We start from the raw sequence: 16334 nt of genomic DNA, 5'->3' as shown, positions 1-16334 counted from the left end.
ATGTCTCCGTGGACCCCAGCAGCTATTAGCGCTGGGTCCATGGAGCTCCCAACCCTTGGGGAGAGCCGATCCCCATTTTAAAAGGGGCCGTTAATTAATGTCGGCACGGCACAGAGCCCAAGCCGCGCCGACGTTAATCTACAGGGGCTGGTCGGGAAGCGGTTAATACTATTTAGCGGGATCTTGGACTCAATTTTTTAAAGATTCTACAGTGTTGTTAATGTGGTCAATCACTTAAAGGGGCTCTATCAGCAAAATTATGCTAATAGAGCCCCACATATGCGTGAATAGCCTTTAAAAAGGCTTTTCAGGCACCGTAAATGTTATAAACTACAATGTGAAGAGTATAAAGCTCAAAAACTCACCAATACACTCGTGTCCAAAAGGGTGCACGATCACATATCCTGTGTCCCAAGGATAAACTCCAAACAGAAAAATACTTTTTCAATAAAGTTGGTCCGCACTCCTTGTGTCTCGTTTTTTCTTAAAATTTAGCTTTCAATAGACCATTTAAAAAACAAACAGTCCAAAAACAAAAAAACACACTTAACAGTGACAAAGAGTAGAAGATTAAGTGCCCATAGCAGTAAAAAACTGCGTTTTTCTTTACGCAGACACAAGGAGTGCGGACCAACTTTATTAAAAAAGTATTTTTCTGTTTACCGTAAATGTTACATCAAATCCTGGTCCTGTTTTTAAATAAAAGTATTAAAACATATATGCAACATATATCCCTCCGAAGCGCTACTGCGCAGGCTCACTCGTGACCTGCCATTAAGTAAAATGGCGAGTGAGCCTGCGCAGTAGCGCTTCGGAGGGAAGCGCTACTATGCAGGCGTGGGATTTAAAGAGAAGAAGCAGGAAGACACGGAACCAGAGGCGTCGCTCCAAGAAGACAGAAGAGGCAGGCTTGCCTGAAGCTGATGTCGCATTGTTTATCCACACCCATGGTGCACAATAGGTAAGTTTTGTTAAAGTCACCAGTAACGTCCTGTTTGTGCCAGGTCACTGCTGCAGCCAATCATAGGCCTCTGCAGTGACCTCTTGACAAACAGCATGTCACAGCAATCATGTATTGTTTGGCCGGCCTCTGTAGTGACCTCTTCACTAACAGCATGTCACAGCAATCACGTGGTTTGTTAGGAAGTTATGACTGAGACACGTATTTAGTCGCAGCGATCACCTGCACAAACAGGATGTCACTACTGAGGTCTATAAACAGAATACTACTGGCAACAGAGGTCTAACCAGAAGCGAGGTTTATTTATTTATTAAGATATTGGCCCCATATTAATTAAGAAAAATACTTTCACAACCCCTTTAACTATAGCACAGCCTTAAAATCTAGACATTTTTTGTGTGGACAGGATGTTTAGAAACGTCAAGTTTTTTATATGCAGAATTAAAAAATAACTACTGGTGTGAATCAGCAGGAGAAAGGAAAAAAAAGCAGCTACATGTCAAGAGGCAGCAGATCCTTCTGAAGGCTATAGATAGTTTTATGCCAAATTTATTTATAATGACCTTTCCATGTTTTGCATTCAGTAATCCTCGAGGCTGATTTGCAACCACTTCTACATTCATACTCCTGGGTCTTGCAGCATTCCATACAATTGTTCACCCTATCTTTCTTGGCTGTTTGATTTCTTATGATGGAGCTTAGCTTCACCTCTCTTTCATAGTTTTACTTTATTACAACCACAAATATTCACATGGCTTAAGATGTGCATCTCATCATGTGTAACCCTTTTAGCTGCTGTAGACAATCTTTCCCCACACTGTGCTGTGAGCTGCTGTAGCCAATGTTACTCCATACTGTGCTCTGAGCATGCACAGAATGGATCGTGTGCATGTTCTTAAGAGCAGTAATAAGGGTGGACAGAAACCAGTAGCTGGAGTCCTGGGTTCGAATCCCGCCAGGAACATCTGAAAGGAGTCTGTATGTTCTCCCCGTGTTTGCGTGGATTTCCTCCCATTCTACAAAGACATACTGATAGGAAAAAGAAAAAAAAAAGTACATTGTGATCCCTATATGGGGCTCACAATCTACAAAAAAAAAAAATAAATTATATTATATATATATATTTTTTTTTCTTCCATAATAATGTTTATATCCTTTAAACATAGTAATATGGAGGGATTTTATTTTTTTATTTTTTTGTACTGAGTATCTAAATTGAACAAGACCAAACTAAAGAGTGCTATTGTGGTAAATGATTCTTCTAGTATTTTTGAGCTTAAAATAAAAGACACATACCAAAAAAAGAACAGCAACCAGGACTGACAAATTATTGGCCTTTATTGTATGAGCGCTCTGAAAGGTTCTCGGCAACAGCATTACAATGTGCTTTGGACACACCAATAAATTACTTAATACCACTTTGGGACATAGTCTGAGCTTTGCATACTCCTTTTCCACTAACTTCGAATGGTACTCCTTTGTAAGTAGCCACACAGCCATCATTAGTACGAAGGTCTGGCTGGATCTGTTCCCATGTCTTTTTCTTAGGATTCAGCTCTTTGTCAGGTTCACCTATAGGAAGGAGGGAACGAACAAAAATCATCAATACATTGTTCATTCAACAAAAGCAGCAGGTTGTAAAATCCAAATGAAGTAAAAGGAAAACAAGTATAATCAGAGCTTGTAGGAATGAATACAGAAACGAATACCCACAAATCTTCAAATATTATGTATAATTCCACTTTTAAAAAACAACTCAAATCTCAGAAGTTCCATGACAAGTTGAGTAACTTTACAAATAGCATACTACAGTACTTTTGGTTTAAGTCATGCTGTCTCTTCCAAACTAGGGGTTGCTCTTAAGGTTTATCACCTATCGCCTTCCCCAATTGCGGTGTATACAGCACTCAATGAGCACTATATACTGGGATCAATGCTTCTTAGAGCTGCTGGGTCGTACAGGACCCAGATCAGCTCTATAGTAATGGACAGGAGGATGTATTCAGGAAAAAAAAACAGTTACAGGGAAAATCAGAGATAGTTTGTAAACCTGCAAAATGTTTAACTTTAATGGTCTACAAATGTAAATATAGCCATGTTGTGGGAAAAATCTGCACAAGCCAAAAAGTATTTACAAAGTAGCTCAAAATTTGATGTAGATACTTCCAGTGATAAACAACTTTGCATAAATGAACAGTACATTTAGAGATTGCCCACAGCACTGTTATGTTTCGAGGATGCACAGGACCAAATAATGTTCCATTGCGCACCATCGGCCGACCAAGAGCTTCCTCCTATCTGGTCATATATCTATGAACAGGAGGAGGCCGACCCTCAGAAGAGGATAGGAACTGATAAATCATAGTAACCAGGCCTTTCATAGAAGTACCCGCTCAGCACAACCTCTTGAAGGTAGTAGAGGGTAGCAACCATCAGAGATCCAAACAGTAAACATAGAGTGGGCAATTTGTTGTTGTGGAACCACTCGGCTTCAGGGATGTCTAATGCTGCTGTAAAATAGTCAAAGGGCCTGAGCTCTGAAGACAGGGGATCAACCAAGTCAGCCAGTCTGAACAGGCCAGCCCTGGATCAAGGGCAAATCATGGAGGAGCCTCTCCGGGAGGAGTGGATTATACAAAAAGGAGATCACGGAAGAATTCTGCGAGGCAAGGGGATAGAGTGTATTACAAGTGTTCCAAATCGCTCTAGTGAAGCATATCGGACCCAACGTGGGGGGCCGAGGGTAAGAGAGAGACCAGGTCCACAAAAGAGCATTGGGGTGCATAGGAACGAGCCGCATCTTCTCAATCTCCACACATTTCATGCAAGTCTGTGAAGCGTTCCAGAAAGGGATGAATCACAAGCTGGCGGCTCAATAATAGTGGAGAAGTTGTGGAACCAATAAGCCACCAATCCCACTCCCTGCCAGCATCAAGGATCGAGGGATCCAATGCCCCAGATGAATTGGAATACGGCCCTCTGTAGATCACAGCGATCAGAGCGGGGAAGTGTGACTGGGAGAGTCTCACAGAGTTTAAAAGCTTCAGGAAAATAGTCGTTTTCAATGTGGAGATTCTATCAAATAGAGAAATATCTAAGGGTTATCAGTTGTCCAGCCGCAACTTAAGGTCACGGAACAATCTGGGGAATTCACAGTGTAGCGCATGGTGTAGGAAGGGGAAAGATGAATCCCCAAGTATTTAAGGGATGGTTCCTACCATTGGAAATCAAAGTTATCGTGTAAAAGCTGGACAGCTGCCCTTGGGATATCCAATGGGAGAGCCTTTGTCTTAAGAGTTGACCTTGTAACCGGACAGTTGGCCTTAGCCCTGGAGGGTTCGCATGAGATTAGGCTATGTCCTTTGCTATTATCTACTTTGTTTTGCTGTGTGCGTCATTGCTTCAGTTAAAAATCACCAAGTTCTTCTTCTCTGCCATCAGTGTATGAAAGCACCTTAAGTGGCAGCTGAAGTATTGCAGACAGTGCCTAGGCTGCAAAGATGAACTATGTGACCTTAAGAAAAGTTTTATTCTTTGCAGTCTTCTTTTCCTGCCATATGAGGCAAAGCTCTAACAGCTCATGACACTGGCTTGTGTTTTTGAAGTCACTGCAATCTGGATTATTAGCTAATAAGGTCTTGTTCTGCACCTCATTAATCGCGCCATTCTGTATCCTGGATCACAAAGGGCGCTGGAAATGTTTTACGACTGACAAACCCTCCATCCTCACATTGCAACAATATGAAAAACAGACAGATCTTTAGTTGCTGCAGCAAAATAAAAAAAAAAATATGGAAACACAAGGTCTGTGCCAATTATTTTACACACAGATGAGAAGAAGGAAAATGCAGCTGTTGAGAACATATGGAACGGCATTGCAACCCAGACAAACTCAAAGAGTTTGGTAGATGTATTATCTAATAGTACCAGATGCAAATTGGCCAATAGAAAAATATATGTAATAAGCTAAAAAATGTTGTCTAATTAGCATGTACTATAGGATCCAGGCTACTCCCTTCCCTCCGTATAGGGCACCTGGAGGAGGTAGGTACAAGGTGTGAGCCCATAAAAAGCTGGGTGACAGAGCCAGGGTTCATTCCAGAGGCCACTGTGGAGACACCCAGCTTTTTCCAGCTCCTGGTACTTGTGGCTTGTGACTTGCAGTCAGAAATAAATCTTTCAGATGACTGTTTATCTCGGTCTGAGATTCTGAGGTTTGTGTTTTGTTTTTAATCACAACTCAGCATGCTTTGGAAATGGTATTTTATCCCTGGTGTTTATGTATCTGGCGTCATTCTCTATAGGCTACCAAAATTTCAGAAAACCGTTTGCAGTGTTTTGGAGTTTCCATACTGAATGCTATCCACGTGAGAGGTCATTGGTATGTGATCTGTAGGTCCGACTTCTCACACAAATAAGCTGTTCCAGTAGCCTACGAACATCAAAAGCAGCAGCAGTAGACGGGAGCACATGCAGGCTTCCCCTACTCAAGTAATAGTTCCTATCAATTCAATAGCACCAGACTGCACAGTCTCTCCATCCACTACAGCAGCTTTTGGCGCCTGGAAGTTGCCAGAGCAGCTGATCGGTGTAGTGGGTAGAAAAGCAGGCATCTGCCAGTAATATTTCCAGGTCCATTTCAAGATCTAATATCTCTGCTCTATGTGTATGGTCGATGTCGGTAATAGGCTAAAGAGTTGATCCCACTACGTCAATCCCTGATATCTTGAAGTGCAACTATTGCTCTGGAGCGAAAAGTGAACAAGTCACATTGAAAATACACTTTCATCTGCAAGAAGCATATTATAGAGCAGGAAGAGCTAAACAGAGCTTTAAATGGGATTTGTCAGAAATAATAAAGCTCTTCGGTGCATTCCCTGCAATGGTTAACTTTTATTATCAATATACAACCCAGTCCCCCGGAAGTCCTGTTTATTACCTGCGTGGATTTCATCTGGGGAGGCCAGAACCCTCATTCGGTTTCCCTTGCACCCTCTCCAACTATCAATGATGTCATTGACTCCCCTCTTGGACTGCAGTGCCATTAAGTAGAATGGAGTCAGTCATCTTAAAGTGTCAGCAGGGAAGACAGGTACAGATTTCCAGCACCCTCCAGATTCCTCCACACAGGAAATAAACAGAGCATATTTAGCAATAAACCTTAAAGGGGTTTTCCAGGATAAAAACAATTTTTTTTCATTTAAGCTGGGAGAATTGAAAAAATAAAATTTGAAAAAAATAAAAAATCATACTTACCTGTCCCCAATGTTCCAGTGCCTCCCAGCGCAGTCTGGTCCTGCAGCTCTGTTACTTTCTTCCGGCGAGAATTCCCACCACATGTGATCATTGAGTCCAATCAGCAGCCTCAGTGAAGGACGTTCCTGGGTCCCTTCCTTATGCCACTGATTAGCTATAGCGATCAGATGCAGCGGGGACTTGCGCTGGAAGAAAACAACAGAGTTGAAAGACCGGACCACGCTGGGAGGCACTGGAGCACCGGGGCAGGCAAGTTTGGTTCTTCTTATTTTCACCTCCCTGGCCTAATTAAAAAATAGAATTTTAGCCTGGAAAACCTCTTTAACTAGTTCAGGGAATGTACAGGTAAGCTTTATTATTTCTTGGATAATTCTTAAGAATGCAGCTACATCTTCACATTCAGAAAGCAACCTCAATTTTCAGTTTTGCATTGCTACATTCCAAGAGCAATAAACCTTTTATATATTTTTTTTTTTTCACTGATGTAGTTGTGACGGTTTGTTATTTTCATAATAAGTTATATTTTTACTACATCATGGGGTGGAAAGTGTTCATGATATTGCAATGTAATGTAGTCTACTGATTTTTGCAACAATGGAAGGAAATCTTTTTCCACTATTAGGAATCAAGGTTACCTGGAAATCCCTGAAAGGTAATTCTATCTCCAGGAACTGCTCCACTAGGGGGATCCAATATTTCCACCTTCTCCGGGGAGCTGGCACACATTACCATGGCTTGAGATAGGACCCCTCTCATTTTGGCAGGTTTCAAGTTACAGAGCAGGACTGCCATCCGATTCTGCATCTATAAAAACAAAGACGACACTTGTTCACACCTAGTATATTATACACGCTTGGCATGCATTAATTATAGCCTCAAATCTATTGACACCTCCCTATTCATACCTTTCGCCCCGCCCATTCGCAAAAATGTCTCTTTATGCTCCCACCAGTATAATGCCCCCCACGCATTGTCCCCCTAATTGTGGTCCCCACAGCCTAATGTCCCACTCATAGTTCCCCAATATATAGAATGCCCCCTACTTGTGGCTCCCACAGAAAAATACTTATAAAAAAATAAAAAAACAAAAAACCACTCAACTTGCCTAACAGTCCGTTCTCCACCACTCTAACCCAAATCCTACTCAAACTGCTAGTGAAAGCAGACAGTTCACTTAAGGTTACTCTAGATGGACATAAAATAAGAAAAGTAACCTGTCATGCGATGCACCTCAAAATGTAATATAAAGACACAGAAGATATTATTATTTCTACAGAGCTGAGCTCCATAAAAGGTTATTTGTGAAGGACTAGTACGTGGGATAAAGCTTTACCATACTCAGAACGGGGCTAAGCACATAATCCATCTTACATACATAAAATCGTGTCAACAAATTGAAAACACAAAATTCTGGATGTGCCCAAATCCAATCACTCTAACAATGTTAAATTTTTCAGCACATGTGCAGAGAAAACACAAAAGGCCAAAATACACACAAAACAGGTTTGGGCTGTATTGATCCAGCCAGTCACTGTACTTTCATGTTTTTCCTGCCAGAAATAAGATATAGCTGCGTTTTATTATACAGCCGAAAGAAAACTTCCAAAACATCTGAATGAAAATGAGTCCTTCCTCTACGTGTAACTCAATCCAAAGTTTACGATGGCTCACAGCAGGAATATTTCCCTTGAAGTTATTTTCGGAAGGAAAACTAATTCACAGCATTTACCTACTCCTCTCCCCCAAGACATGAGAAGATGCTAATATAAATGAAAATGTGCAGTAGTAGAGACTTAAAGGAGACCTACCAGAAGAAAATGAAATAAACATTAAAATGTGAAAAACGGTTCTTTACTCCTCACTTCTATGCTGAAATAGAAAAGCCTGAGGTTCCAGGCCTATAGCCAGGTTCCCAATGTTTCCTGTGCTGATTTCTATCCCATCCAGTGTTGTTCTAGGGACCCGCTGTGGATCCAAATCACCAAGTACATTTATGTCACCACATGCACACAATGGGAAGGATTTACTATGTTCAATACACCAGAATTCAGTTTCAGAAATGGCCTACATTCCGTGCACCAAATTTATTATGTGTTTTAGGCTGAGGCCACACTTTCTGGAAACACAGCTCTTTTTGGCCTTTGCAGGAACACAGCGGAAAAAACACTGCCTTTTACAGTCTCAGCAAAGTGAACGAGATTTTACTTAATCTCATCCTCATATTATAGGGGGAAAAAAACATGCTGTAGAAAGCATAGCAATATCAAAAGTGTATTAATATTGGTATGGGGAGGGGGACATAAAGTAAAAACAATTGGCTACATTTGGCCTTAGCTAGAGACACATTTTTTGCACCACGAAAGGGTGTGGCCTAGAAGGAAAGGGCGTGGCCTAGACTGAATCAGTGGGGCTCATTTATCAATACTGTCTATCTTAAACTAGGAATCCCATTTGTAGAGATGGACATGTTTATGAATCTGTCATACAGACCTGCATAAATATGTAGTGTTTTTAGAAGGTCCAAAATTCTTTTTTTTTTCTTTTTTTTCTCTATCAGTATGTCTTTGTAGACTGGAAGGAAATCCACGCAAACACGGGGAGAACATACAAACTCCTCACAGATGTTGTTCCTGGTGGGATTTGAACCCAGGACTCCAGCACTGCAAGGCTGCAGTGCTAACCACTGAGCCACCGTGTTGCCCCAGAAGGTCCAAAATTCTGACTCACCAGGAGACAAATATTTGACGCAAAACATGTAGACAGAAATCTTAACTTGCAGACTATAAGGAACAAACATTTGGCGCACTCATTAAAGACCCTACAATATTGGCATATCTCTTGCTTATTGAGAAGGCAAATATGTGGGGCACGACAGGAATTTTTGGTGCACAAACTAAATTGTTGTAAATTCTTTACACCATTTTAAACGTGGTCTACTTCGCACAGGAAATCTGCGCCATATTTGTTCTTTTCTGTTTCATAAATGTGTCATAAAGTGAGATACTTCTAACCCCCGCTCATTCTGCTGCACATTGCCTGTGGTGTTTTATTTTCTTTCTGGTACACAATGTATAAATATGTCGTAAATGCTGTATACTATGAATTTTGGTGTAAGTGTAAACAAAAAATAATAAGTGTCGGACTTGGATTGATAAATGGGCCCCACTGTGTGCTAAACTGGTGCAAAGTAAGCCGAGCAAGGGTTGGCATAAGGTAAGTCTATTCAATATAAAATGTGCCAAATTTATCATCCAGGACCAGCCACTGTGATACATTCGGCACGTCTAGTCTAGTTTTACGATTAGAAAGAGTATTAATACATCTGCCCCTTGCCAGGTAGCTATTTTTGTATTTTATGACTTTAATCCACGCTTGAAGATCCTTATGACATAAACACTACACGTTAATGATTCCAGGCACCAGATCCTGCTTTCAGTCATTTGCTATATACTTCTGTACATGCTACATCAAATGCATTGGTAGTTGACGGTACAAATAGATATAGTTTGATGGCAGTGTTTGGCCATAGAGAACATAACCAGTACATGAATATTAGTGCAAACTCCCCCTGATAACAGTATTGCAGACTATGAGAGATTTTCTACATTGCTATTGAGGCTGGCTCAATGGTAATATTCCTATGCTTCATAAGGAACAAAGGAACAGGTCCACTGCCGTGATCTCACTGCAGAACCTGTGTGCACACCCTGCCAGTTGTATGTTTTTTGCTGGCACTGTCCTCTAACATCCGGGGTCGGAACCGGGTTCGATTGGAGGTGTTAACCCCTGAGATACCACGGTCAAACATGGCCATAGCATCTCAGGGGTATCTGTATGTGCTGGGGCCCGATCTGCACCCCTGCAACGTTTTCAGGGTGGGGGGGGGGGCGGTATTCCTAATAGGCAGCCCAGGGTCTGATCAGTGACCCTGGGTCTGCCTCATCACTTCCCCTTCACGTACCTGGTTGATCCTGCCACAAATGGAGGCTGCCAGCCCATGTGTCTACTGTTTGACATTAACCATTTTTTGTACCTTTTCATTTCTGTTATGCATGGTTTATGTATACTGACTCACTTAATAGTGTTCTTACCTAACCTTTGACTTGGATATTTTTTTGTGAAAAACTTTTGCCACACAAAATGGCTCTTTCATCGTTCCTTGCCTAGAAAGGAACGATGAGAAGTGTAAGGGACACAGGCCGTTGTACTCACAATCCCTGCTAAGAAGTACGAGTGAGAGCTGAAGCTTGCACACTCAATGGGAACCATCTGAGCTATGGAGGTACTGACAGTCAGATACCCCATGATCTACCATTGAAGTCCCATCTTATGGATAGAAGATCAATTTCCAAAAAGCAGATAACCTTACTCAATTTAATGTGCATTTACTATTTGGGTGGTCAATACCATATCTGTACATTTATGTTCTCATTCTGGAATTTCACTTCAGAAGTAAAATTTCCAGGGCAATTCTGCCATTTTAATATTGGCCATCTGGAAATTGACTTTGGCGGCCATTTTACTCTCTAAGAAATTGTTTCCCTGGTGTTTCTCTCACAGTTTGCAAGCTGAGTAGCTCTACTCCAGGAAGCTCGTGGTTAAAGGGAATGTTAAAAACCAGCAAGCAAATGTAGTTACTTAAGCCCTACCACTTTAGTCAGCATTTGGACTGCACATACCAGCAATAAAATGCTCCATTTTCCCCCCATTGCTGGAAAATGATTTTCCTTGATAGATACCTTGCTTTGAGTATTTATAGCAATGATGAAGATATACGACTATAAAATGTAATTGACCAGATGTTTTATTTTTCTATTGTTGTTTTATATGTGTGCTTAGGACCACATGATTCACATCAAGTGCCGTTTTTCTTCTTATTTCCCAGGTGCTCCTTATTATTTATGCATGCATTTATTTTAAAGCTCAAGCAAGCATCAGAGACAATTATCTAATTACTTGAATGACTTGGCAGTGCACCGATCCTCCCCGCTGCACTCCCAGGAATATTGATCAGCAGTTTGTAATCGTTCCCAAGGTTAGCATTAATCTTGGCACTAAGGATGCAGTCATAAAAGACTTGTCCCCATGGAAAAAATGAAAAAGAGAAAATAGCCTTCAAATTAGACCCTACTCTTCCCCCATTCAAGGGTTCATAAAACAGGGATGAAGCACATGCAAACCTGAAATGTACGTATACTGCTTTCATAGAGAAAGATAAACTGCATATTTTAGTTTGGGAAAAAAACAAAAACGCTTTGAAATATTAGAGGATGTGGATAAATGGCTTCAATGACCCACAAAGAACGGTTCATCACTGCAATGAGTCGGATGTATGAAAAAAGGAACCCTAAAAGATCAAAGTAAAATAATGGCATATAAAGTAAGAAGTGAAAATATACTGCAAAATCGCTGCATAACCACCTTAGGAATCACTATGTATTTGTTACACTTGTTCAACATATGATTTTTGACTGAAAAAAAAAATGGATTATTTAGGGTGGACCACACACGTGCAACTGCATATGTATTTACAAGCAGGCTGCATTCAGCCAAGAGACCAGCGAAATGTATTTCACATTATAGAATTTAATCCTACAAGTTATATTGTAAGGATACACAGTGCCAATTCTAGCCGTATACTATGTGGCCCCTGTCCAGTAGGCCTGGATAACTACCCTGGTATGCAGTGGCGTAACTACCGGGGTAGCGGCTGTCACAGGGCCTGGGACATTAGGGGACCGGCGACAGTCGCTACCGCTGCATTTTTTCCCCCTTTACCGGCTGGAGTTACACCAGCTGGTAACGGGCCCTATTTACTTACCGATACTGGCAGTGGCCGGGATCGGTAAGTGACACCACGGGCCCCACAGACATCATTATTATACTCGGCGGTCTTTTCAGACCCCCGAGTATAATGACCGGAGGTCCAGGAAAGGTAAGAGAACATAAAAAACCATGTTATTTACCTTTCCACGCTTCGGGCAGGTTCAGGCCTACTTCTTTACGCTCCCTGACATCACATGACCCGAGACGCAGGGCCCGGTCATGTGACGTCCCGGACGTCATTGAAGAAGGCCGACGCCACCGAGGACTGCAGAGGAGCTGGGAGATAGGTAAGTAACATTGTTTTTTGTGTTTTTATCCCCCATGGGTCTCCGATTATTATACTCTGGGGTCTGAAAAGACCTCAGAGTATAATAATTGTACATGGGTGTCCACAGTGGGTCATAATACTGTGTGCAGGGGCCACTATGGGGCGTAATAGGGTATGCAGGGGTCACTATGGGTCATAATACTGTGTGCAGGGGCCACTATGGGGCATAATACAGCGCACAGGAATGGGGGGGGGTCAGTCGCGGTCTTCAGCGGGCGTCGGTCAGGGGGGGAGGGGGGGCCATGTCAAAAGTTCGTCACGGGGCCCCGCCGATCCTAGTTACGCCACTGCTGGTATAATTGGTGCAGATGCTGCCCCAGGGGATACATAAATAGGGGCAAACTTACTAATAATATTTAAAACAGGGTAAAAATCCAACAATTCTCCAGATTTACAACAGTGGCTGATGCTGGATAATACATTTGAGGAATATATGCACTAAATTTTGGGTGGATTAGTGGATCTTAAAGCCTATCTCCAGTTAGAAAACTGCTTTGAATAGTAGAAGTTAATATAAGTAACCATGTAAAATATCTTATTAAAGACAAAAGGCTTCTTACTACATTTATCCTTTAGTGTTATGCATCAGTAGCATACAGTTAGCAGGTTAGCCTACACAACTTCACTGTGATGCATAGTGGCCCTGAATTTCAGAAATATATAAGACAATACAAAAAAAAAAAAAGTTACAGTCCATGTAGCTTTAATGGGGTCCATGGAGGAAAAGGCCTAGGACACATTGGCTTCATCCCTTAGAAATAATGGTGACATGTTATGTCATAAAATATTGGTAAACAAGAAAAAGCACTTGCAACAAACAATCTTCAGACTCTTTTTAACCCCTTCCCGCCGATGGCATTTTTTGATTTTCGTTTTTCGTTTTTGACTCCCCTCCTTCTAAACCCCATAACTTTTTTATTTCTCCGCTCCCAGAGTCATATGAGGTCTTAATTTTTGCGGGACAATTTTTTCTTCATGATGCCACCATTAATTATTCTATATAATGTACTGGGAAGCAGGAAAAAAATTCAGAATGGGGTGGATTTGAAGAAAAAATGCATTTCTGCGACTTTCTTACGGGCTTTGGTTTTACGGCGTTCACTGTGCAGCCAAAATGACATGTCCCCTATATTCTGTGTTTCGGTACGGTTCCAGGGATACCAAATTTATATGGTTTTATTTACATTTTGACCCCTAAAAAAAATTCCAAAACGGTGTTAAAATTTTTTTTTTCTAAAAGTCGCCATATTCCGATGGCCGTAACTTTTTTATACATAGGTGTACGGGGATGCATAGGGCGTCTTTTTTTGCGGGGCCGGGTGTACTTTTTAGTTCTACCATTTTCGGGAAATGTTATTGCTTTGATCACTTTTTATTCAAATTTTTATCAGAATTAAAACAGTGAAAAAACGGCGGTGTGGCACTTTTGACTATTTTTCCTGCTACGGCGTTTACCGAACAGGAAAAATATTTGTATAGCTTTGTAGAGCGGGCGATTTCGGACGTGGGGATACCTAACATGTATATATTTCACAGTTTTTAACTACTTTTATATCTGTTCTAGGGAAAGGGGGGTGATTTGAACTTTTAATACTTTTTATATTTTTTTATATTTTTTTACTTTTTTTTTTATTTTTTTTTTGCATTTATTAGACCCCCTAGGGGTGTTGAACCCCAGGGGGTCTGATCACTAATGCAATGCATTACAATGCTAATGCATTGCAAAAAATCATCATCTCTTTTGCAGGCTGTATACACCAGCCTGCAAAAGAGGGAATTTGCAGACCGGCTGGGAGCCTTTAACAAGGCTCCCGGCTGTCATGGCAACGGGGGGCCGGCCCTGGAGCATGCTCCAGGAGCCGGCGATCCCTGCCAAAATGGCGGCGCCCATGCGCCGCCGGGAAAATGGCGCCTCCGGCGCCTTTGACAGCAGCGCCGGAGGGGTTAATGCCTCCGATCGGTCCGGGGACCGATCGGAGGCATTAGAGCCGGTTGTCTACTGCTTAAAGCAGTAGACACCCGGCGGCTATGACGGCCGCCCGGCTCCCGGGCGGTCGCCATAGTTACAGACCCGACACGCGCCGTACTATTACGGCGCATGTCGGGAAGGGGTTAAAGGGTTATGTTGGTATCAACCAGCCTGAGAAGGAAGCCTTATTTTAATCCTGAATTCCCAAAACTTCCACTGCACTCCCCCATCTATAACCTGGGTCCAATAAATGTAAATCTGTATTGTAATATTACATTACTTTGAACACTGAAACATTTTTTAGAACCACTGTTGTATATATTTACACTACCATACACAGTACCTGTTCTAGAGGAATATGCTTCACAAGGCCACTGACAACAGTCCTTGGAGATGCTTCTCCTACATCTACTTCTTCTACATACAAGGAGTCAGCATCTGGATGTTTCTTGGCGGTGATAATGCACCCGACACGGAGATCCAATCGAGATACATCAACTGGTCTAGCATCATCATCGGCCGCAGCGGATTTCTTCTCTTTCTTCTCTCCTTAAGACAAAAACAAACAAAAACAAACAAACAATAAATGTATGCAAAGTGTTCACAAGAAAGTCACGATTTGGTTCACAAGTAACAAACCTCTCCTGCACAAAACGAATGACCCTTTATGAGAGTATGGCGGATGTGCACATCACCAGAGGCAAATGACAAAGCAGCACAGCCAGGGTAAGGACGGGTTCACACCAGCGCCCGATCTCTGTTTTCCAGGTTTCTGTTTTCTGTCAACAGAAACCCGACATTCAGTGTCCGCCTGTGAGTGTTTTCTGCTCTCCGTGGCGAAAACGTTTTTTTTTTTTAACCGGACTAAAAAGTCCTTCATGTCCGACTTTGTGTCCGGTTAAAAAAAACGGTTTTACTGCGGAGAGCAGAAGATGCTCACGGGCGGTCACTTTGCATAACCCAATCAAATGAATGGGTTTGAAAACTGCCTGCCGGATTCCATCCAGTTTCTCGGGGCAGAAGACGGAAACCTGCAAAACGGAGATCGGGCGCAGGTGTGAACCCGCCCTAAGCCTGTTTTGGCCACTTGGAGGCATGGCCTTAGTACAGTCCTCAACTGAGCACTGCAGCTTTCTGATAAATCGTACAAAATGTATTGTTAGTTTATTGCAGGTTTACCAGCTTCAAGGTATGTTCAGACACAGTTTCGGTTTTTTTTCCGGTTTTTTTTTTTTTTTAATGTAGATTGTGAGCCCCATATAGAGCTCACAATGTACATTTTTCCCTATCAGTATACCTTTGGAATATGGGATGGAAATCCATGCAAACACGGGGAGAACATACAAACCCCTTGCAGATGGTATTTTGCCCTTGGCGGGATTTGAACACAGGGACTCCAGCGCTGCAAGGGTGCAGTGCTAACCACTGAGCCACCGTGTGGCCCCATGTTCAGACACAGTTTTCAGAGCTCACTGACTATAAACAATCGAGAAACAGATGAAGAGGAGAAAGCTTTAAAAGGGGCCCACATTTGATGCCCCATCAGCAATCTGAACAGGGTGCACATTTTTATGCAATCCTCTCCAATTCTGCCTTGCAATTTCTGAGCTTCCAGGCACAGTGGTGTAGAAACAAGTAGTCCCATCCAAGGTGTAAAAGCATTTATACTGTAACCCAGGTGTTTGTAGAGAACTTCCTATAGGTGCTGTACTGGCCCACATTGCTAATTGGAATGAATCAGAATTGCATTCTAGTAAAGGACCCCTCTGAGTAACATGTAAATAGTGTGAACATAGCATGAACTCTCTTTTAGATACAAAACATGTTTTGAAAAGTTAAAATCCAGAATGTACCCAAAAGACAAGTAACTGCCTCAGAGCTTTCCCGCTAAGCCTCCCTCTTGCAGCGTGCTGTTCTAGCATCCAATGCTAGCGTCAAATGTAATTACAGCAGAATAAAGCAAATTGATAAAAGAACAAAGCCTAGCTGGTTGG

The 16334-nt window shown here is 42.0% G+C and overlaps 1 protein-coding gene across 3 annotated transcripts in view; it reads right to left on the bottom strand.

Annotated features, from left to right (window-relative positions):
• Window positions 1-2281: 2281 nt before the first annotated feature.
• AIMP1 (aminoacyl tRNA synthetase complex interacting multifunctional protein 1) overlaps window positions 2282-16334 on the bottom strand; it is a 44461-nt gene continuing 30408 nt past the window's right edge. For all 3 annotated transcript variants that reach the window (XM_075286030.1, XM_075286012.1, XM_075286021.1), the window contains 3 exons: window positions 14684-14889; window positions 6853-7021; window positions 2282-2533 (listed from right to left, as the gene is read on the bottom strand). In XM_075286030.1, coding sequence (XP_075142131.1) covers window positions 2367-2533; window positions 6853-7021; window positions 14684-14889 — 542 coding nt within the window. In that variant the 3' untranslated portion in view covers window positions 2282-2366. The remainder of the gene's footprint in view (window positions 2534-6852; window positions 7022-14683; window positions 14890-16334) is intronic.

The sequence above is a fragment of the Leptodactylus fuscus genome, chromosome 1 (genome assembly GCF_031893055.1).
Source record: "Leptodactylus fuscus isolate aLepFus1 chromosome 1, aLepFus1.hap2, whole genome shotgun sequence".
NCBI classification, from domain to species: Eukaryota; Metazoa; Chordata; class Amphibia; order Anura; family Leptodactylidae; genus Leptodactylus; species Leptodactylus fuscus.
Note: the sequence above shows the minus strand (reverse complement) of the source record. Positions and strands in the feature narration are given on the sequence as shown.